Raw genomic sequence first — 22,525 nt, forward strand, 5'->3', positions numbered from 1 at the left:
TTGAAGAAAACAATAGGAAAAAGCGGTTACCCAGTGTACACGAGGTGATTTCTCAATGACGGGTAAGATCCTCTTTGGCCAAACAGGGGGCAACCTAAGGCAGGGGGTCACCACCGCCACTGGGCATCTACCCTGATGGAAGGTGTTTTATGTGAGATGGGTATGAGAGTGGAGCGGATCTACAAACAAGGACCCATATCCATGGGTCCTCTGGTGTTGTCTGAAGGGAACACAGATGAACATTTCATTTATCTTAATCATTTGTAAATAAAGGTTTCTGTTGGTTTCTATTGTGAATACATTACATTTCACTGCATTGCATTATATTCCCTGTTCACAGATAAGTGGGTCCCAGAACAAGTGAAGGTATCTGAAGCTTCTTGTCTGTGTGGTTCTCTGATGCTGATACTTGTTCCTCTGATGAGTGTCCTGACACACTTTAAGTTTAGTACCACAACATTTTACATGCATATTGTTTAATGCCATTTTAGTTGGCCACACTGGTTTTGGGTTTCTAAATGTTTCTTTATTTCATAACTGTTATTTGATGTAGCATAATGGATTTATTGTTTAATAATTTGCATTAAGTGTTACTACATTAATATAGTTCAAAAGTGCCTAATGTTACTGAATGAAATGTCGACCCAGAACGAGCTATAGGACTGTGAAGCTTTGGGAGTGTTGATGGACTCGATCTACTCCCTCTACGTTTTGATTCCGATCCAGATTTTGTCTTTGACAAAAATGTGATTTTCTCAACTTTTTGTTTAAAATGCAAAGTTTCTTTTTCTTCTTCTTCTTCTTCTTTTTAAAGCAGAGGGTATGTTCTTTCCTTTGATAGATTGCATATTCAGACATTCATACAACAAAATATTCTTCATTTGAGTTTATTTGACATAAAAAATACAACTGCGTTACAAATTCTTTGTCAAGGATAACACAATAAAGTTGCATTCATTTATTTCCATTGTGGTCCTTGATTTTAGAGTAATTCTCATTTATTTTCTTTAAAAAAGTTGTTTAATATTTTATTCAGGCAATTATTATAAGGCGTGTATGAAAAGGGTCTTAATGATCCAAAAGGTAAATGAGAAGAAAAAAAAAATGATGGTTGGCCTTTTCCTTTTGTAATATTTTTTCTTTCAGTAAAAGTATGAGAATGTTTATGTCACGGTTCATAAGTCCATTGTCTTCTTCTTGTCTCGTGTTCTGTTGTCATGTGTGTGTTGTGCATTGATTGTGTGGGCGGGTCGTCTGATCAGCGATCATCAACAATTAAGCTCATCACTCCCGTCACCAGCTGCAGCTCATCTCATCACCCCATAAATACTCACCACTTTCTCATTTCCCCTGTCAGATCGTTGTATGTGGTTCCCGGTTGTGTTCCCAGTCTTCGTGTCGAGTTTGTTCCTACCTTGTTCCTGTTCTGTTCGTGTTCTCTTGGATTTTGGATTATTCGTCACCTGGGAGACTCACCGCACCACTTCACCGTCTGCACTGGATCATCTGACCATCGGGGTCCCTGCGTTGCCATCCTGTGTCCCAGCTGTTGTTTGTTCATTGTTCTGCCTTCTCAATAAATGAGTACACTTGCAATTGCTTCCTCATCTTTTACCGTTACAGAACGATCTGACCATAAACATGGAAGCAGCGAGTGGATCCTCCAGTCCAATGGAGGATTTTCTGAATCAATACATGAAGAGAATGGACACGCAGGAGAAGAATCTCCATGAGACAGCTCGCGCTGTTCAGGCTCTGGTAACGCAGGTGTCCGGGCTCACCCAGCAGCTACAACAACCACAGGGTCCCGCTGCGCCACCCGCACCGCCGATTCCCCCACCACCATCAGCGGACCCATCCCAGTCAGAGCCCCGCCTGCCGATTCCGGAGGCTTACGCAGGTGAACCCAATTACTGCCGATCTTTTCTGACCAGATGCTCTATGCATTTTTCTCTGCAGCCCCGTACTTTCCACGACGAGCGAACCAAGGTCGCGTTTGTTCTGGCGCTTCTGACTGGGAAAGCGGCGCTTTGGGGAACGGCGGTGTGGGAGAATCAGGAAGAATGCTGCTCCTCGTTCCAGAGGCTCTCCGAAGAAATGAAACAGGTGTTCGACCGTTCCGTGTCCGGACGTGAGGCTGCCAGAGTATTAGCCGACCTTCAACAAGGAGAAAGATCCGTATCTGACTTTTCGATCGAGTTTCGCACTCTGGCAGCCGAGAGCCAATGGAACGAGGAGGCGCAGTGGGACATGTTCCTGCATGGGCTGGCTGACCGCGTCCAACGAGAAATCTACGCCATGGACCTTCCGGCCAGATTGAGTGATCTCATTGCCCTGGCGATAAGAGTGGATGGTCGCCTTTCTCGAGCTGATCGACGTCTTCAGTCCCAGCGGGTCCCGGGAGGGATCGAGGGACAACGATCCAGAGAGAGGGACGCGGTCAGCCCCGTCGAACATCACGAGCCCATGCAGGTGGGTCGAGCCCGGCTTTCCCGGGAGGAGAAGGAAAGGCGGAGATCCCTGGGCCTTTGCATGTACTGTGGGAGAGCGGGACACTTTGCTTACAGCTGTCCGTTAAAAGGCCCAGCCCGGCAGTAAATATGAGGCTACTGTCGGGTGGGATCTCTGCCGAGAAGACCTCATCCACATCTACTCTCCTTCCGGTAAGGCTCCGATGGTCCTCTCACCTTCACGACTGTCGAGCACTTCTGGACTCTGGGGCTGAGGGTAATTTCATGGACTACACTTTTGCACTCAAGTTTCAAGTTCCCCTCAGATCCCTCACACAGCAGATAGCAGTACACGCACTCAACGGTCAAGAACTCCCCACCATTTCACTTGCCACCGAAGACATCACCCTCATCACATCAGGCAACCACACCGAAACCATCTCATTCTACATCATGGACACTCCTCTTGCACCCATCGTCCTTGGTCATCCCTGGCTCACCCGTCATAACCCCAGAGTGGACTGGTCATCACAATCTGTGTCTTCGTGGAGTAGCTTTTGTCATAAGTCTTGTCTAGTGTCTGCCTGTCCGTCTGTTTCTGTCCCTGTGTTTCAGGAGGAGACAGTGGAGTTATCTAACGTGCCCGCGGAGTACCTGGACCTGAAGGAGGTGTTCAGTAAGTCTCGGGCTGCTTCTCTTCCTCCGCATCGTCCCTATGACTGTGCTATAGAGTTATTACCAGGTACGTCTCCGCCTAAGGGCAAGTTATATTCACTCTCTGTTCCGGAGAGAGAGGCCATGGAGAAATACATTTCTGATTCTCTAGCAACGGGGTTCATCCGTCCTTCCTCTTCTCCAGCGGGGGCGGGATTCTTTTTTGTGGGGAAGAAGGATGGGTCGCTGCGACCTTGTATTGACTACCGGGGGTTGAACAACATCACGGTAAAGAATACTTATCCTTTGCCGTTGATGTCTTCAGCTTTCGAGAGGTTGCAGGGAGCATCTATCTTTACGAAATTGGATTTACGAAACGCTTATCATTTGGTCCGCATCAGGGAGGGGGATGAGTGGAAGACCGCTTTTAACACCCCCAGGGGGCACTTTGAATACTTGGTTATGCCTTTCGGCCTTTCCAACTCCCCAGCGGTCTTCCAGGCACTTGTCAATGACGTGTTACGAGACATGGTCGATCAGTTCATTTATGTCTACCTGGATGACATATTGATTTTTTCTTCGTCTCTCCAGGAACATGTGCAACACGTCCGGCAAGTGCTTCAGAGGTTGCTAGAGAATGGGCTTTTTGTCAAGGCGGAGAAATGCGTTTTTCATGCACAGTCTGTTCCTTTCTTAGGTTACATCATCTCGGTTGAGGGAATGCGCATGGATCCTGAGAAGGTTAAGGCTGTGGTGGATTGGCCAAACCCAGATTCCCGTAAGGCCCTACTGAGGTTTCTGGGGTTCGCCAATTTTTACCGGCGTTTTATTCGCAACTTCAGCCAACTAGCCGCACCTCTGACCGCCTTGACCTCCCCCAGTACTACGTTCAGGTGGTCAGACGCAGCCTCGGCTGCGTTTGCCAAACTGAAGGGTTGCTTTGTTTCAGCCCCTATTCTGATAACCCCTGATCCATCACGTCAGTTCGTGGTGGAGGTCGATGCGTCAGAGGTGGGGGTAGGTGCAGTGTTATCCCAGCGTTCTCCTTCAGACGACAAGATGCATCCTTGCGCGTTTTTGTCACATCGTTTATCCCCTGCCGAACGTAATTATGACATTGGCAACAGGGAGTTGTTGGCAGTCAAGTTAGCATTGGAGGAGTGGCGCCACTGGTTAGAAGGGTCGGGGGTACCTTTTATCGTCTGGACCGATCACAAGAATTTGGAATACATTCGGACTGCTAAAAGATTGAACTCCAGGCAGGCTCGGTGGGCTCTTTTTTTCGGTCGTTTTGACTTTACTCTCTCGTACCGCCCGGGTTCTAAGAACATCAAACCCGATTCTTTATCGCGCATTTTTGACCGTTCCGAACGCCCGTCTACTCCCGAGTGCATTTTACCAGAGAATCTATTCATCTCTTCACTCACATGGGAGGTCGAATCGAAGGTCAAGAGAGCCTTAGAAGGGGTAACGCCTCCGACTCGTTGTCCACCGAACCGTTTATTTGTGCCTGAGGGTCTACGGTCCAGCGTTATTCAGTGGGGTCATTGCTCCAATGTGGCTTGCCATCCAGGAGTTAATCGTACTCAATTTTTAGTCAAGCAACGATTCTGGTGGCCTGGTATGGCTCGTGACGTTCACAGTTTTGTTTTGGCTTGTTCAGTCTGCGCCATGGGTAAGACTTCCAATCGGCCCCCGGATGGGTTACTTCAACCGCTGCCGGTGCCTTCGAGACCCTGGTCCCATATCGCTCTAGATTTTATCACCGCCCTCCCACCCTCCCAGGGTCACACGGTAGTTTTAACCGTGGTGGACCGGTTCTCGAAGGCGGCCCATTTCATTCCCTTGCCCAAATTACCCTCAGCCAAGGAGACAGCGTTGATTGTCGTTAACCACGTCTTTCGGCTTCATGGCCTCCCGACAGACGTGGTTTCTGACAGAGGACCCCAATTTGTGTCCAAATTTTGGAGAGAGTTTTGTAGACTTCTGGGGGCGACTGTCAGCCTGTCCTCCGGGTTCCATCCCCAGAGCAATGGTCAGACCGAACGAGCCAACCAAGATTTGGAAAGAACGTTGCGATGTTTAGTGTCCAAGAATCCTTCCTCTTGGAGTCAGCAACTGTCTATGGTGGAGTACGCCCACAACACGTTGCCAGTGTCATCCACGGGCCTATCACCGTTTGAGTGTAGTGTAGGGTACCAGCCACCTATTTTTCCTAGTCTGGAATCCGAAGTCGCGGTCCCCTCCGCCCACGCCTTTGTCCAGAGGTGTCACCGCACTTGGACTAGAGCCCGTGAGACTCTACTCCAAGTGGGGGCACGCACCAAGGTCAAAGCCGATCGCCACCGGCGTAGGCCTCCCGTATATGTCGTCGGTTCCAAAGTGTGGCTTTCTACTAAGGATATTCCGCTCCGCTCCGTTTCCAATAAACTTGCACCCAAATTCATTGGCCCGTTCTCTGTCACTAAAATCATTAGTCCGGTGACAGTCCGCCTCAATCTTCCTCCAGTGTACAGGAGGATTCATCCCGTCTTTCATGTGTCTAAAATTAAGCCCGTCTTTTTTGCACGCATTAATCCGCCAGCCCCGGTTCCCCCCCCGCCGCGACTCGTAGATGGGGAAACTACTTATTCGGTTAATCGTGTTCTGGACTCGAGGCGAAGGGGACGCGGATTTCAGTACTTGGTGGACTGGGAAGGTTACGGTCCGGAGGAGAGAAGTTGGGTACCTGCTAGAGACATTCTGGATCACTCCCTTATCGATGATTACAATCGACAGGTAAGGGAGCCTGGGAACGCCAGGAGGCGTTCCTAGGGAGGGGGGTACTGTCACGGTTCATAAGTCCATTGTCTTCTTCTTGTCTCGTGTTCTGTTGTCATGTGTGTGTTGTGCATTGATTGTGTGGGCGGGTCGTCTGATCAGCGATCATCAACAATTAAGCTCATCACTCCCGTCACCAGCTGCAGCTCATCTCATCACCCCATAAATACTCACCACTTTCTCATTTCCCCTGTCAGATCGTTGTATGTGGTTCCCGGTTGTGTTCCCAGTCTTCGTGTCGAGTTTGTTTCTACCTTGTTCCTGTTCTGTTCGTGTTCTCTTGGATTTTGGATTATTCGTCACCTGGGAGACTCACCGCACCACTTCACCGTCTGCACTGGATCATCTGACCATCGGGGTCCCTGCGTTGCCATCCTGTGTCCCAGCTGTTGTTTGTTCATTGTTCTGCCTTCTCAATAAATGAGTACACTTGCAATTGCTTCCTCATCTTTTACCGTTACAGTTTAATGATCATAGTGCTATCTTTTTACTGCTATCTTTGCAATCATTTTACTTATTTTTTATTGTGAAGTTATGACAATATGCAAGAGAATATGCATGAGAAGAGTCTTGCTATTTTACTTTTAATTCTAAAGGCTTTGAATAATTGTTCAGTTGAATTGTTCTTTCCAGAAAGCAAGATGGGGTGAAGTTCAGTCAGTGTTCAGATTACCAATTTTTTTATTTTATTGTACTAGTTTTTTAGTTATAGAAGGTGAAGAGAAAATGAAGTTAAAGAGCCAGTAGGACAGAGAGCAAGTTCACATTCAGGCAGTCCTCTGACACTGTCCTCGATTGAGAGCGTAATATTAATAACTGTTATTATTATTATTATTATTATTAATAATACCATATTGTGAACGTGTTTCTATTATTAAATATGTTTGGATTTGACAACAAAATATTACAGATCAAATACTTAGAAGATATTTACATTTGATCATAAACAATAAGCATTATGTCAGTAGTCAATGACCATATTGTGTGATTCAGATTGCAAATTCCTATCAAACATGTTAAGATAAATATATGAGCTATTATGGTAAATATATGATAAAGTAGAAAGTAAGATAATGTATTAACTGTTTTTGTATGTAGTTTTAACCTATAAAAGGTATCGATTGTGTTGCAGTTGGTCTCTAAGGGTTAACATGCTGAACATGTGAAAGACTCTTTGGCCTGTATGTCATGTTGTAGTCAGCCCCACATTAAGAACATTAAGAAAAGACTTTAACACAGATATACAATGTATTGTATCTCTACAGTATATAAAACATGAAAATATTCCAGGTTACAACATAAATGCATAACACTAAATATGAGGTTAAAGCAAACAGGTTTCCAGAACAGCAACAACTTTTGAGCATATATGACTTAAATAGGTTTAACATTAGAATGTCTTCTTTCTGTCTCCATACATTTCCTCATTAATGTTTTGCTGGGTTAAGTCCTTTAAATTGGAATAAATAAATAAATTACTGAACAAATAAAGGACAGAAACAAATAAAAATAACTATTTTTGAGTATACTGCAAATGTACTTAATAATATTAATATTGCATTATATTGCAAGGCTCTTAGTTGTTATAATTTATACAGACCCTTTCCAAAAAATTAGAATATCATGGAAAAGTTTATTTATTTCCATAATTCCATTCAAAACGTTAAACTTCCATAGATTATAGATTCAGGGCCCACAACTTAAATGATTTCAAGTATTTAGTTGTTTATTTGTACATAATTTGAGTTTAAATGTAAGTTCAAGACACAGCTAAAAACCAAGCTCCTCATTACCATGGTTTTATGGGTTCTATAGCAACAAGAACAATACTAATAATAAACTATGGTATTTGAAATGAAAAACATCTTAAACACTATAAAACAACCTCTATAAAAGTGACTTGTTTGCCCTAATATTACCCAATATTTAATGTAAAACTAATAATGTTAATATTAACAATAAATAACATAATGTCATATTTCTACACCTTTAGTAGCTGCATGGTAATTTCTGTGTGTACTGAAAAGCTTGTAATTATGTTGTGTACAGTTGACCTCAACACTTCAGTTTACATGGAGCTGTTTGATCTGGTTTCGGCTAGTTTTACCACAGAACTTGTAGTTTAGCCGGTATATTCAGTATAACAGGTTTTTAAATGTGTCAGATAGCCTACATTGCTTATCTCTCATTGCACATCCATTTACCTTAGACACACAAAAGCTTATGATGAACATTTGGGTCAAATTAGTATCCATTTTAATTCAATGAAATGCTAATCAGAGATTGTTTAGGGAATAATTAAACAATATTCATCCTCTTAAGCGTGTTTCTATAACACTTTTATACATGAGGTTTGAGCTTCACTGAGAGCCACGATCAGCTCCTATGTTCAGGTTTCATGCTGTACATTCATACATTTCATTCTGTTTGTCTTTATTGATGTTAGATAATCTCGTCATAATTTTTAACCCTTTTACTTTTTTTATCACATGATCTACTGCATTCTTATGACTGATTTTGACATGATTATTTTGCCAATTTGTAATAATATGCAGAAACTGCAATCATCATATTTGCCATTGTGTGATAATGCAAAATAAAATAAAAAGGCTGTTAATGCAGTGGTGACAGTCACGTACTGTAAGTAGTTTGAGGGATTCTCGATCAACTGCATTTGCAACAATTACTGGAAAAATCCACTTTGGAGACTTGATAACAATCATTCATTGTCTGGAATCCGTTCTGTTGGTTCAGAGCCTAAAAGCTCTGAAATGGTAAAAATGAGAGTAAACCGGATTATCAGGTTAGGAAACACACAGCACTTCTCATGAGATGCTCATACTTTACTGTAGTTCAGAGGATGAAATGTTCTTTATATTAGTGCCAGATTTACTGTGTGAATTTAAACTCATAATACATGAACTAATCTTCATTTATTCAGCTTGTTAAAAAATGATCATGCTCTCAAGCTTTTCGTGATCCCCATTTTGACAAGGGAGTATGCAAATGACATAATAATGCCATGACTAATTAATCAAACCATACTGTTCAATTCTTTACCAAAAACTCTTGGCATACATATACAAAGCATTGCACATTTGATAACTGGTAAGAATAGAGAGCCAAATCAACATGGTGAGACATCTAGTTTAAATATTACTGCTTATTTAACTATATGTGTAAATGTATACAAATACATATGTTTGTACATATGTACATTTACAGAGGGGACACACTGTCAGGACACATTAAAGTGTGTCACAGGCTTCTTTGAATGATGATGAAGTTTTTGTGCACGTGAGGAATTTAGAACAATCCTTCTGAAGGGTGTAATTGTTGCTCCTCTGGTAAACGGTGAACATAATGTTCACTTTCTTAAATTCTTTAAGAACAAAGGCCAGAGTTGCAGGTCTTATGAAGGGTGTTGTCAATGCGAAAACTATATATAAAACATATAAGCCTATTTATATGACATGTTCTCATTTAGGGAAGGGCCAGCATGTCTGTTTGGCCTTATTTTATGTATTCTCTGCGGTCTTTGTAAATCAAGTTCCATGATTAGGATTTGTTGCTGTTTCTCATTGTTTTTCCATTCATTGTCGATGCCCAAATATTAGATATCGATTTGCCTAATTGATTTGCAAACTAGCATGCTGTTTCCAAGCTATTTTAAAAGGCATTACAGTTTACTTTAGGCTTTAGCTTTGAGGTTGAGTTGCTTTAAAAAAACATTTGATATGTATTTCTGTATTCCTGTTATGATCTTGCTAGTTTGCACAACTTACAAACCTTTCCTTACTTGAATTTGAATTTATTTCAGGATAACCCCTTGAGATGTATCATCTCATTTTCAAGGGGGTCCTGCACCAATGTACAGACACAATAGTTAATCACACACTAAAAAAGACACAGATACAAACATATAAACAAAACAAAACCTCGCTCACCTGCCCTTACCCACAACTAACATAGCACACATATTAATGGATATTTAACAAGTAATCAGCCTACACTAATCGGTCAATTATCAATATGCCTTATAACAAAATGTAACATACAGGATAAGTCACATCTCACATAGAAAAGTAAAAGAGAATCAAGTTAAAGAAAAAATGACAAAGAAAGTCATAATTGTACACAAATTAATAAAATTGTTTTACATGAATCATTTATATGTAATAACATTGGTGTCCCTAATTACAAGAACATGTAGTTTTAAGAAAAGAAAAAAGTGACGACTTAAACAAACCAAATATAGAAATAGACCTCAAAAAAAGAGGAAGGTTATTCCAGTCATGAGGTGCTTTATATTGGAATGCTCTCCTACCAGCTACAGAAAGTAGCCTTGGTACCGTAAAAAATGTTGGGCATTGGAGGTTTCTAAGTGAGTACGTTGAGCAATACGGTATTAAGTGCTGTTTAAGGTATGCAGGACAATTAAAATAAACACATTTAAAAATAAACAGAATCCAGTGGTAATCCCTTCGTGATTTAGGTTGCAACCAATGAAGTGAATCATACATAAAACAATGATGAGTTTTAAATGGACAGTTCAATATAAATCTGCAAAGAGAATTGAATACGACATTAAGGGGTTTGAGATTGGACTCAAAGGTATTAGTATAAACTATGTCTGCATAATCAATAATTGGTATTACCAGCTGAGAAATAATTTTTTTTCTGACTTGAGTTGAAAAACAATTAATTGATCTGTACAGAGTGTTAAGACATCCATATACTTTCCTAATTTTACTTTGACCACTTGCCTGCATTGAATTACTTGACCACTGCCTGCATCCAATATGTCTTAGGGATGAACTCTAAAGCTTTTGATGTGATCATTAATTATTTAAACTAATAATTAATTACCATTATTAAAATAATTAATGATTTTTTTTTTTTCTGTGACACTTGGATCACTCACTGTGTGTTTTAAGGTACTATTTTTGTACATTTACTAAAGAACTGAAGTAATCAAACTGACCCATCGTTATTCTATCTAGATTCACATCTATGTGAACAAAGAGTGAAAGAATGTCTTTCTGAATGCAGGTGTACACAAGGAAACAATCAGTTAAAATAACAAATCTCTTGATGTCAAATGAAAAATGAAAAACTGGTTTAAGCTATTGTTATCAAGTTCCAGTAATGATCCACCCACAGTTATTAATAAAGGCACTGATAAGATAGTGAGCGCTGCAGTTCAGCATCACTGTATTGAACTGCTGAAGAGAGAAACTCATAGACCAGTCATCAATCTGAGTTTGCTCTGCAGCAGCATCTGACCTCAGGTAAAGTCACTTCTGTTTTATCCCATTAGGCTCTAATGAGTTTGGCTATTTCTTATATTATGTAAAATTAGTGTGTTATTTAAATATGTAAGTGAATGTTATAATTCTTTTACAAATGTGCATAATATAAATACAGAATAAAATACGACAACATATAAGAAACATATTTCATGTGTGTGTATGTTATATGTGTATGTTGTATATGTGTGTGCAGGAGCCGTTCATCACAATGAGGTTTCTGATCTCACTGTGTGTGCCACTACTGCTGCTGATTAATGGTGAGTGTTTTATAATCTGTCATATAAAATTACAGAATTTTTTTCTCAATAATAAACAATTATTCTTATATTGTGTATTTAACAGGTGAAATAACCAATGGACAAACAACAGGTACAATCATTCTTTTACTTCATCTAATCTTCAATTCATCCTTTGTTTTTCATTAAAAATGTTGAAATAAATGTAGTAGAAATAATTAATATGATAAAAGAGTTTTCCTATTGATATAAAACCTTCATGTTGTAGCTCTTTCTTACACATTGATTTTCACAGGAGAATCCAAAAGAAAAGAAAAAAAGTTTATTTGTCACAGGAGATTATTACTAAATGTAAATGTATACTAATATATATATATATATATATATATATATATATATATATATATATATATATATATATATATATATTTTTTTTTTTATTTAATTATTATTATTGTTTAATATACACTGCAGTTCTATTGTAACATAAAAGTTTTAAAACGAAATCCCCAAGCCAGGCACATTGTGTTTGGAATTTGTGACATTTATGAACTGCACAAATCTCAAACACTTGCTTTTTTTGCGTTCAGTCATTATAGCGAAACAAAGCAACATGCTCATGTCATTTCCATCCAAATGCATTAAATAAATAAATAAATAAATGTCTGACAATCTTAAATGTCTGATATATATATTTTTTTTTTATTTTTTATTTTTTTTTAATTATTGTTATTGTTTAATATACACTGCAGTTCTATTGTAACATACAAGTTTTAAAACGAAATCCCCAAGCCAGGCACATTGTGTTTGGAATTTGTGACATTTATGAACTGCACAAATCTCAAACACTTGCTTGTTTTGCGTTCAGTCATTATAGCGAAACAAAGCAACACGCTCATGTCATTTCCATCCAAATGCATTAAATAAATAAATAAATAAATGTCTGACAATCTTTATATCTCACAATTGTGACTTTGTTTCAAATGTTTTATCTCACCTACTCTGCAGGTAAATATATTTGCATGTGTCCTTTGTATATGTAAGAGTTGTTTTTTATGTAATAGTCTATTCTGTCTTTTTTTTTTTTTTTTTAGTTGAAAGTACTACTGTTCTACCAGAGACAGCCACAATCGAAACCACGGAAACTACAACCACGGACATTACCACTGGTAATACAATGTGCTATATTAGTCTGGAAGATTATGTATTTATTTAGGAGGCTTAATATGTCATATAAAATCTATGGTAGCCTATATAGGAATATGAATATAAAATGCCATGTGTTACAGTTGCATTTTATTTTGCATTTGTAACATATTCCAATACTACATTTTGATATATATATATATATATATATATATATATATACAAATAAAAAAAAATATATAGTATATATATTTGCTCTTATTAATGGAATGTAGGAATATACTGAAGGTACAGTAGTTTGCAGCCGAGGGGAAGCCATTCCCGGGGATTTTTCTTTTATTAATAATAATAAAAAAGAATAAAAATTGCATAGTGAGACATCTAGTTTAAATATTACTGCTTATTGATGTACACACATACAGTATATACATGTACATATATCCGCTTACAGAGGGGACACACTGTCAGGACACATTAAAGTGCGTCACATAGGCTTCTTTGAATGATAATGAGCTTCTTGTGTAATGTGCAGGTGAGGAATTTGGAACAATTCTGAAGAGTGTAACAGTAAACTCGTGAATATAATAATGTTCACTTCCTTAAACTCTTCAGAGATGCATGTCTTATGAACGGTGTTGTCAATGCAAGCAATATATAAAACATATAGACCTACATATATGACATATGCAAAATTTTCTCGCTTTAGGGAAGGACCAACATTTGTCTGTTAGCCTAATGTATTCTTTGCGCTCTTCCTAAATCAAGTTCCATGGCTAGCATTTGTTGCAGTTTCTCTCTCTCTTTCTCTCTTTTTTTCTTCATTGTTGGTACCCAAATATTAGACACCCATTTGCTTAATGCTAATCTGCAACGTAAGAAACAATCTTGGCTGCGTTTCCCAAAAGCACCGTTAGCAAACTATGGTGGCAAGTTCAGCTGTTGCCAACACAGTTCAACAATTCAGTGTTTCCTGAAACCACAGTTCCAACGAACATTCACAAACAGCATCGCAAGGTTGAATGGTTGGAATTAAAGCTCTTGACACGTGGTTAGAAGCATAGTTTCTTACTAGTATGACATTTAGAAAGAGATCAATACTGAGCAAAAAAAGTGAGCTAACATGCAGTACAATCTGTATCTTTCATTTTTAATGTTTTTGAAAGAAGTTTCTTCTGCTCGTCAAGCCTGCATTTATTTGATCAAAAATACAGATTTTTTTTTTTAATATTGTGATATATTATTACAATTTAAAATAATTGTTTTTTAATTTATTATACTTTAAAATATAATTTATTTCTGTGATGCAAAGCTGAATTTTCAGGATCATTACTCCAGTCTATCACATGATCCTTCAGAAATCATTCTAATATGATGATTCATTATCAAAGTTGGAAAAAGTTCTGCTGCTTAATATTTTTTTTTTCATAACCTTTTATACTTTTTTTAGGATACTATGATGAATAAAAAGTAAAAAAAAAGAAAAAAAAAAGCAATTTTTTAAAAATAGAAATCTTTTGTGACAACAATATACACTAGCCTACTGGTCAGTAATTTTTTTTTTTTTTTTTTTTTTTAAATAAATCAATACTTTTATTCAGCAAGGATGTGTAAAATTGATAAAAAGTGATAGTAAAGAATATTTACATTCTTAGAAAATATTTTTTTTTATTTTGAATAAATGCAGTTCTTTTTAACCTTTCATTCATCAAATATATTAGGCAGCAGAACTGTTTCCAACACTCATAATAAATCAGAATATTAGAATGATTTCTGAAGGATCATGTGTTAGACTGGAGTAATGATACTGAAAATTCAGCTTTGATCACATACAGTCGAGCCCAGAATTAATCATACCTCTGGTAAATATGATCAAAAATGGCTGTAAAAAATAAATCTGCATTGTTTATCCTTTTGATCTTTCATTCAAAAAATTGGCAAAATCTTAACCTTTCATTTAAGTAAAAGAATTGAAAGTGGGGGGGAAATCACATTATAAAATAAATGTTTTTCTCCAAAACACGTTGGCCACAATTATTCATACCCTTTTATTAAATACCTTTTTGCAATCTCCTTTTGCCAAGATAACTGCTCTGAGTCTTCTCCTATAATGCCTGATGAGTTTGGAGAATAACTGACAAGAGATCAGAGACCATTCCTGCATACACTTCTCTTCAGTTCAGCCCACTCATCAGGTCAGGGGACTGGGACGGTCATGGCAGAAGCTTCATTTTGTGCTCCCTAACACATTTTTGTGTTGATTTTGATGTTTGTTTTGGATCGTTGTCCTGATGGAAGATCCAACCACGGCTCATTATAAGATTTCTAGCAGAAGGCGTCAGGTTTTGATTTTTTATCTGTTGATATTTGATAGAATCCACAATGCCATGTATCTGAATATGAAGTCCAGGACCTCCAGCAGAAAAATAGGCCCACAACATATAAGATCCAATAGTATATTAAATTGTACACATGGGGTACTTTTTATCCTTGTGTGCACCAAACCCATCTAGTGTGTTTGCTGCCAAAAAGCTCTTTTTTTAGTTTCATCTGACCACAGAACCCTGTGCCGTTTGAAGATCCAGTCGTGTCTGACAACTGAATTTGCTGGAGTTTGTTCTTGGAGGAGCGAGGAGCATTTTTCTTGAAAACCTCCCAAACAACATGTGGGGATGTAGGGGTTGTTTGATTTTTTTTAATAGGCTTTCTGACCCCCAAGACTCAAGTAATCTCTGCAATTCTCCATCTGTGATCCTTGGAGAGTCTTTGGCCACTCAAACTTTCCTCCTCACCGTCCATTAAGACAATATAGACACACGTCCTCCTCCTGGCAGATTTGTGACATCTTTAGTTGATTGGAACTTCTTAATTATTGCCCTGATGGTCAAAATGGGGATTTTCAATACTTTAGCTATTTTCTTACAGTCACTTTCTATTTTGTGATGCTCAACAATCTTTTGCTGCACATCAGAACTATTTTCTTTGGTTTTATTCATTGTGATGGATGAGCAAGGGAATTTGGCCTTTGTGTATTCGTCATATTTAAACTCCTGTGAAACAAGAAGTCATAGCTAGACAATTTCATGTTCCTAGTCACCCTGGTGTGCTAAAAAAGGTCAATATTAATGGGAATATACTTCAGAGATATTTTATTCATAAAAAATTCTAGGGGTATGAATAATTGTGGCCAATGTGTTTTGGAGAAAAACATTTATTTTATAATGTGATTTCCCCCCCATTTCAATTCTTTTACTTCAATGAAAGGTTAGATTTTTGCCAATTTTTTGAATAAAAGATCAAAATTGTTTGATTTAGTTTTTACAGCCATTTTTGATAATATTTACCAGGGGTATGAATAATTCTGGGCATGACTGTAAATAAATTATATTTTAAAGTATATTCAAATAGAAAACCATTATTTTAAGTTGTAATAATATTTCACAATAATACTGTTTTTTATTACTGTTTTCACAATATTACTGTTTTTTTTTTTTTTTTTTTTTTTTTTTTTAATCAAATAAACGCAGCCTTGATAAGCATTAAAGACTTCTTTCAAAAATATAAAAAAAATCGTAATGTTTCCAAACTTTTGACCTGTACTGTACGTATATACAAATTTCATTCTACTTCCTTTAGTTTGTCAAGAGAATGAAAGCTCCATTTTTGAAGAGTGATCATGTGCTGTAGTAAGCCAGGGACCCCAGAGTATAACTTAAGAGGGATCCCATGATTGAGTCAAACATCTAGAAATAATTAAGCAAAATAACAGGTATTCCTCAGATACTGTGTTGATGCTATTCACGAGTTACGTCGTTGTTCTGGAAATGCTCCTCTGGCTGAGAATCACTGAAGAAAGCAGGTATCCACATTGAAAAGTTTGCTGTGTAAACGCAATAAAAAAGCATTTCCAAAATTGGGTACTATGAGATGACACTATTCTACATTAAAAGGACATTTAAAATGGTAAAAGCATTAACAAATGACTAACAGACCATAAATTACCTCAAAAGCTTGATTATTTCTGCAGCAATATTACAGACGTGTTAAATATCACTGTAGTGATATATGTCCGTATTATGTAACATTTGTTGCCTTGATCAAAAATGTTCATTAACTGGAACACTGATAATATTTGTAAGTGATTTACATTATTTTGACAGACAGTAATTGTATTTATTAACCTGCTTTACAAACATTCCAGTAAACACAACTAATAGAGATTAGAAGTAAAAAAGGGAGACAATTGCATGTGAAAACAAACCTGGGAAAAGAAGTGAGGATTTAGGGAGGAAAACGAGAGATTCTTAGTGCATTCCAGTGAATTATCCATGTGATAAATAGTAAATTAAATGGAGAGAGCAGACCACAAATGTGCAGGATATGTTGTATTTTGTCATACTGTTACACCGGAATACAAAGCAAAACAGAAAATAATCAAGTGAATACAGTGATTGAAAAGAGCTTTTGTCATAAATATTCTTGTTATACTGTAACAATCGACCTAATCGTATGAGTTACATGAGCTAAAACAGGGGTCAGATTAAACTGTGAGAGTTTTGGAAGCGTTTTAACCCTTGTGTGGTGTTCATATTTTTGTTATTCAGCCAGTGTTCGTGGGTCTGGTGGACCAGCTGCATTTTGGGGTTTTTAATTCAACATAATCAAATAATTTATGTTAAAATACTCAACAGATGTTTAATTCATCCCAATTACAAGCAATATAAATAGCATTTATGGTTAATATTTCCTCTTTAGCTTTGTTAGATCACATTTAAGAATTGCAACCTTGTGCGGGAACGGCAGGGGTAGAAACAAAACTCACTTTTGGACTCACACTCTCTCACACTTACACACAATCTCTCTCTCACATGCACGCACACACTCACACACACACACACACACACACACACACACACTCACGCACGCACACACACACACACACACACACACACACACACACACACACACACACACACACACACACTCACACACACTCACTTGGATAAAAACTGTATAACAGTTTGTCGCTCAAACTGTATAATCTATCCCCCTACACTAACCCTACCCCTAAACCTACCAATCACAGAAAACTTTTGGCCTTTTTTGCATTTCAAAAAAACACCATTTAGTATGTTTTTTAAAGCAGATATTTTTATCCAGACTGACTTTTACACATAGTACTTTTAATAAAATGTATTACTTTTAAAAATGAAATGCCTCCTGTAGAAAAACAGTGGGTTACACTTTATTTTAGTGTCCTTGTTACACGTTACATGTAGTTACTGTAGTAATAACTATAAATTATGCGTAATTACATGCAACTAACCCTAAACCAAACCCTAATCCTAACCCTAAAGTAAGTACATATAGGTAATTATTATTACTCAGTAATTAAATGCATAATTACACTGTAACACAGGCACCTTAAAATAAAGTGTGACCAAACAGTGTTGGCATAATTAATCTCAATCAAATATTTTGTGTAACTTAGTGGGAATAAACAAGTAGACACAAGTGTTTTTCAATTCAGGGATATTCTAGAACAATTTCTGGAAAATATCAATGGGAGGCTTAACATGTTGTATGAAACATATGGGTGTCAATGAAAAATTTAATAGGGAATTTCATATATTACAAATTTATTGGAAATAAAAAAAATTGAGGAAATTAATTAAGGAAATTACAGTAGTTTGTGGTCTGAATGGGAAAAAACGTGAAATATATGATTTTGCAAACCCTTATTTTTCCTTTACATTTGTACTGTTATATATTCATTTGTTTATTTTAAGTTTATTTTAAAATTTTCATACAGTACAGCACCACAATCTGTAATTATCTGAGGATGATCTTGAATGTTGTTCCACTTTTATATATTTTGTTTCAATGGGAAAATAATTGTATTTATATATTTGAATCTCACATTTGTCATCAAAGTTCCAACACTAAGTTCAAATTTTTTATTCAAGTGGGTGAAAATAAATATACAGTTCCTTAACACTCAATTATGATCAAGGTGGCAGCTATTTTTTAATTAGTGAGAGAGGGGTATAAAGGATACACTTGTTGTAGGTTTAGTCAGTTTATCTAATAATCCATTTTCAGTTTACCATCCCAATATCTTCTCTTTCAGACAGACACAGATGTTAGATGTTTACCTGTACTCTTGTGTTTGACACCTCAGTGAATGAATGAATGAATGAGTCTTTTTTCTTTATTCTCTCAGAACCTACAACTGATCCCTGCTATGATTATAACACTCTTGATGAATATTGGAGAGATATACGGCAAAGCCCATATCAGTACTCTGGATATGATGACACTCTTGTTGAATGGAGTGGCTGGTATCGGCTGTATCTGAATGGAGAAAGTGCCCAGATGTCTGAGTGGTGTGTGAGTTATATGGGATGTGGTGGAGACACTGCACTGTATCTCAACGGTTCTCATCCAACACTTGAGGATGGAGTGGAGACCCGTGAAGTCGTGGGAACTCATGCATGGTGGTGGTGGAGTGATTCCCGTGAGTGTGGCGCCTACAGTTCCACATCCATCCGAGTCAAAGCCTGTCCAGGAGATTATTACGTCTATGAATTGGTCAAACCCATCACATCATCCCCTCGGCCTATGTACTGTGCAGGTACAATTTTATCTCTTGTTTCTGGGATTTTTGTTATGATTTTTTATTTCACTATAACGAGTAAGTGCTCTATATATTAGATAATTTAACATAATTTTTTGTTTTATGAAAACAATCATGTTTTAACTAGTTATAATCAGTGATGTGCAGTCCATTACCCATTCTGTATAGTAGGTTATGTTACAGATCAATAGCACCTAGATCTCTTTGTTACACAATTCCTCAAATTACACCTTATGCCATTTGTTCAATAATTAATATGTATACTGTACATGAACGTATCATAATATTACTCTACAGTCCTCTTGTGGCTATCTGCAGTCAAGTTTTTGTCTCAGAATAAAGCTTATTTTCATATATTTTTTTAGCCCCTGTTGCTCTGCCTTGTTCTTCAGGCTGCTGTCAGCTACTGTAGACTTGTGTATATATATATATTTAATACTTTTGCAAACTTCATGACAGTTGCTTTCCAAAGCATCAGCAGTGATCCCTGCTACAACTATGAGTCTCTGGATCGTCCCTGGAGAGCCAACAATGAAAGTGGAGATTACATTTGTGATGAACGTTTCTCCTGGAATGGCTGGTACCGGCTTTTCTACTATGGAATGGACATCCGGATGCCAGAGACCTGTGTTAGTTCATACAGCTGTAACACATACATCAATCTGTGGCTCAATGATCCTCACCCTCAGATAGAGGATGGAGTGGTGACCAGGGAGGTCTGTGGTAGTTATTATTGGGGAAGCTGCTGTGATTACAAGTCAAGACCCATCAGAGTGAAAGCGTGTCCAGGCAATTACTATGTCTATGAACTTGTGAATCCACAATTCTGGTGTTCAGGATACTGTACAGGTACTGTGGTTTCCTCATTTATTCAAGTATTTCAAACCTTTTTGTAAATGATTTCTGAATGACATGAATTTCCTTCTTTTTAGATGTCAACACTATTTCACAGGCGGTTTCCACTATAAGTCCAGATATAACCACTGGATCCAGCATCACCTTGAGTAAGTTGTAAATAATATGAACGAATACATGAGTGTTATAATTTTTTTCAATGAAAGATTTGCATTACAGTTTAAATGGAAATGTTTATGCATTAACATTTTTACTATTACACAGTCGCATTGCATATGAATGGTTTATGAATCTCATGATTATTACAGTGTTTGACTGGTTCAGATTTGCTCTTGTGAAGTTCCTTGTTGAAATATATAACTTGTTTGTTTTGGTCTCATCATCTCTCACTAACAGATTATGAACCATGTAATAACTACAACATACTCGACAACTACTGGAGAAGCACTCTCAATTACTGGTCTAGTTATGGATACATATCTGATCATGATGACACTCTTGTAGAATGGGATGGCTGGTATCGACTCTTCATTAATGGATCAAGTGCTCAGATGCCTGAGTGGTGTTTTTATTACATGTCATGTGGAGGTTATAGTTCTCTGTGGCTTGGTGACTCTCATCCTCGGCTAGAAGATGGAGTTGTTACTCGTGAAATTTACGGCTCCCGTAATGATCAGTGCAGTCGCTACAGATCAGACCCGATCCAAGTCAAAGCTTGTCCTGGAAATTATTATGTCTACAAATTTACCAGACCAACTCTTTCAATCCCAGATCCTGTATATTGTGCAGGTATATTCGTTCATCTTTATATTTGATGTGCTTATCATGAATTGTATTGGTTTGAATTCATATTATCATCTTGAATATATTTAATTTTCAATATATAATGCTTTCTTTCTCCTTTTTCCTTAATAGTATCTTTCTCCACCCCAAGTGTCGATCCCTGCTACAACTATGCCAGTCTGGATGAGCCTTGGAGAGCCACAGACAACTCTTACTATAATAACTATAACTACTATAGTATGTGTGATTTTAATGTGGAGTGGAATGGCTGGTACAGGATGTTCTACAATGGAGAAAATACTCAGATGCCAGAATCATGTGTAAATCAGTACATGTGTGGCACTTATAACCCACTGACGCTCAGCGGCCCTCACCCACAGCTGGAAGATGGAGTGGTCACCCGTCAGGTCTGTGTCTCCTCATGGAATGGCTGCTGTGACTACACATCCCACCCTATAAGAGTCAAAGCCTGTCCAGGAAATTATTATGTGTATGAGTTTGTCAAGCCAATATTTTGTGGCGCTTACTGTACAGGTGAGCATTTACTTAACCAATCCTCATTCTTTATTTTTTTTCTGGATTTTGTCTGAAAATGATTGATGTTGATATAAAATGTTCCTAATACCAGATGCCTCAAACCAGTCCATCTCATCAGTGTCTACAACAACAGAGACGATCCCATCTATAGAATCCATGACTCCACCAATCACAACCACTGGTAAAGTATTGTGTTGCTTCCTTAATAAACTCTCTTGAGCATCTTTTTGGACATGCATTTTTTCTGAAACATGGTTTATTGAATTGTTGAATCATTATTGAACATTGAAATGTTCCTGATTATCACATTAAGCAAACGCATTATAATTTCTACAGAAAAAGATAATAATAAAATAAAAAAACACATTAACAAGAAGTAATACAGCTCACAAATGAGTATGCAATTCAAACTCTTAAAATGGAAACAAAGAATGCATTTTTAGGCAAAGTGAAGTACTGAAGTGTTGTAAATAGTGAAAACTAAACCAGTTTCTCAAACACATTTTGTAACACTAAACTTATTTTTTAACACCCAAACCTAAAGTTGTTCCAAACCTGTATGAATTTCTCGGCTTGCTTTACTTTGGCTGGGTTTGCTTTTCCACTGCAGTTTAGTACCGCTATAAAGTGGGTGGGATTATAGACTGATCGTTATAGTTGCACCAAATCCAATGACGCTGTTAGTGACGATTCTCTCTGACCAATCAGTGATCTGCAGTGTTAACACGTCACAATTTAGTATCGTACGGCTCGCTTAGAACCTCAAATGAGGTGGTAGTAAAAAAAAAAAAAAAAAGGTACTAGGTGCTGTACAAACCCCCCAAAAGTGAGCCTTACCGAGCCTTACCATACAGTGGAAAAGTGCCATTTGGGCTCAATTGCAAAGGGACTCAAGTTCAGCTGTTTTTAACAATTGTTTTGTCAGCTGAATGAGTGGAGATGTTCTGAAAGCTCACAAAAAAATGTCTTCAGCTTTGAATTTAAAACACAAATGAAACAGGGAGCTTAAGTAAAGATCGTTCTGGAGACAATGTTTTCATAGCTCAACTACTACAAAAATAAAAATGTATCACATCATCCATTTATTCATTCAGCAAA

General features: G+C 37.6%; 1 protein-coding gene across 1 annotated transcript; it reads left to right on the plus strand.

Annotated features, from left to right (window-relative positions):
- The first annotated feature begins 11,122 nt into the window (after positions 1–11,122).
- Positions 11,123–22,475, plus strand: LOC311095873 (uncharacterized protein). Its single transcript, XM_084134717.1, has 10 exons — positions 11,123–11,215; positions 11,430–11,493; positions 11,579–11,605; positions 12,567–12,641; positions 18,839–19,249; positions 19,712–20,101; positions 20,185–20,256; positions 20,504–20,896; positions 21,023–21,424; positions 21,519–22,475. Exons 2-10 carry the CDS (start codon positions 11,445–11,447, stop codon positions 21,644–21,646), a joined length of 1,947 nt encoding a protein of 648 aa, XP_083990843.1. The 5' UTR covers positions 11,123–11,215; positions 11,430–11,444; the 3' UTR covers positions 21,647–22,475.
- Positions 22,476–22,525: the final 50 nt, after the last annotated feature.

This window comes from Abramis brama (genome assembly GCF_963993115.1).
Source record: "Abramis brama genome assembly, chromosome: 14".
NCBI classification, from domain to species: domain Eukaryota; kingdom Metazoa; phylum Chordata; class Actinopteri; order Cypriniformes; family Leuciscidae; genus Abramis; species Abramis brama.

Excerpts from the sequence above, each read along its gene's own strand:
- LOC311095873 (XM_084134717.1), top strand. The coding sequence starts at position 11,445 with ATGAGGTTTCTGATCTCACTGTGTGTGCCACTACTGCTGCTGATTAAT. Across the intron at positions 11,606-12,566 it reads AACCAATGGACAAACAACAG|TTGAAAGTACTACTGTTCTA; the intron begins GTACAATCATTC and ends TTTTTTTTTTAG. Across the intron at positions 19,250-19,711 it reads TCGGCCTATGTACTGTGCAG|TTGCTTTCCAAAGCATCAGC; the intron begins GTACAATTTTAT and ends ACTTCATGACAG.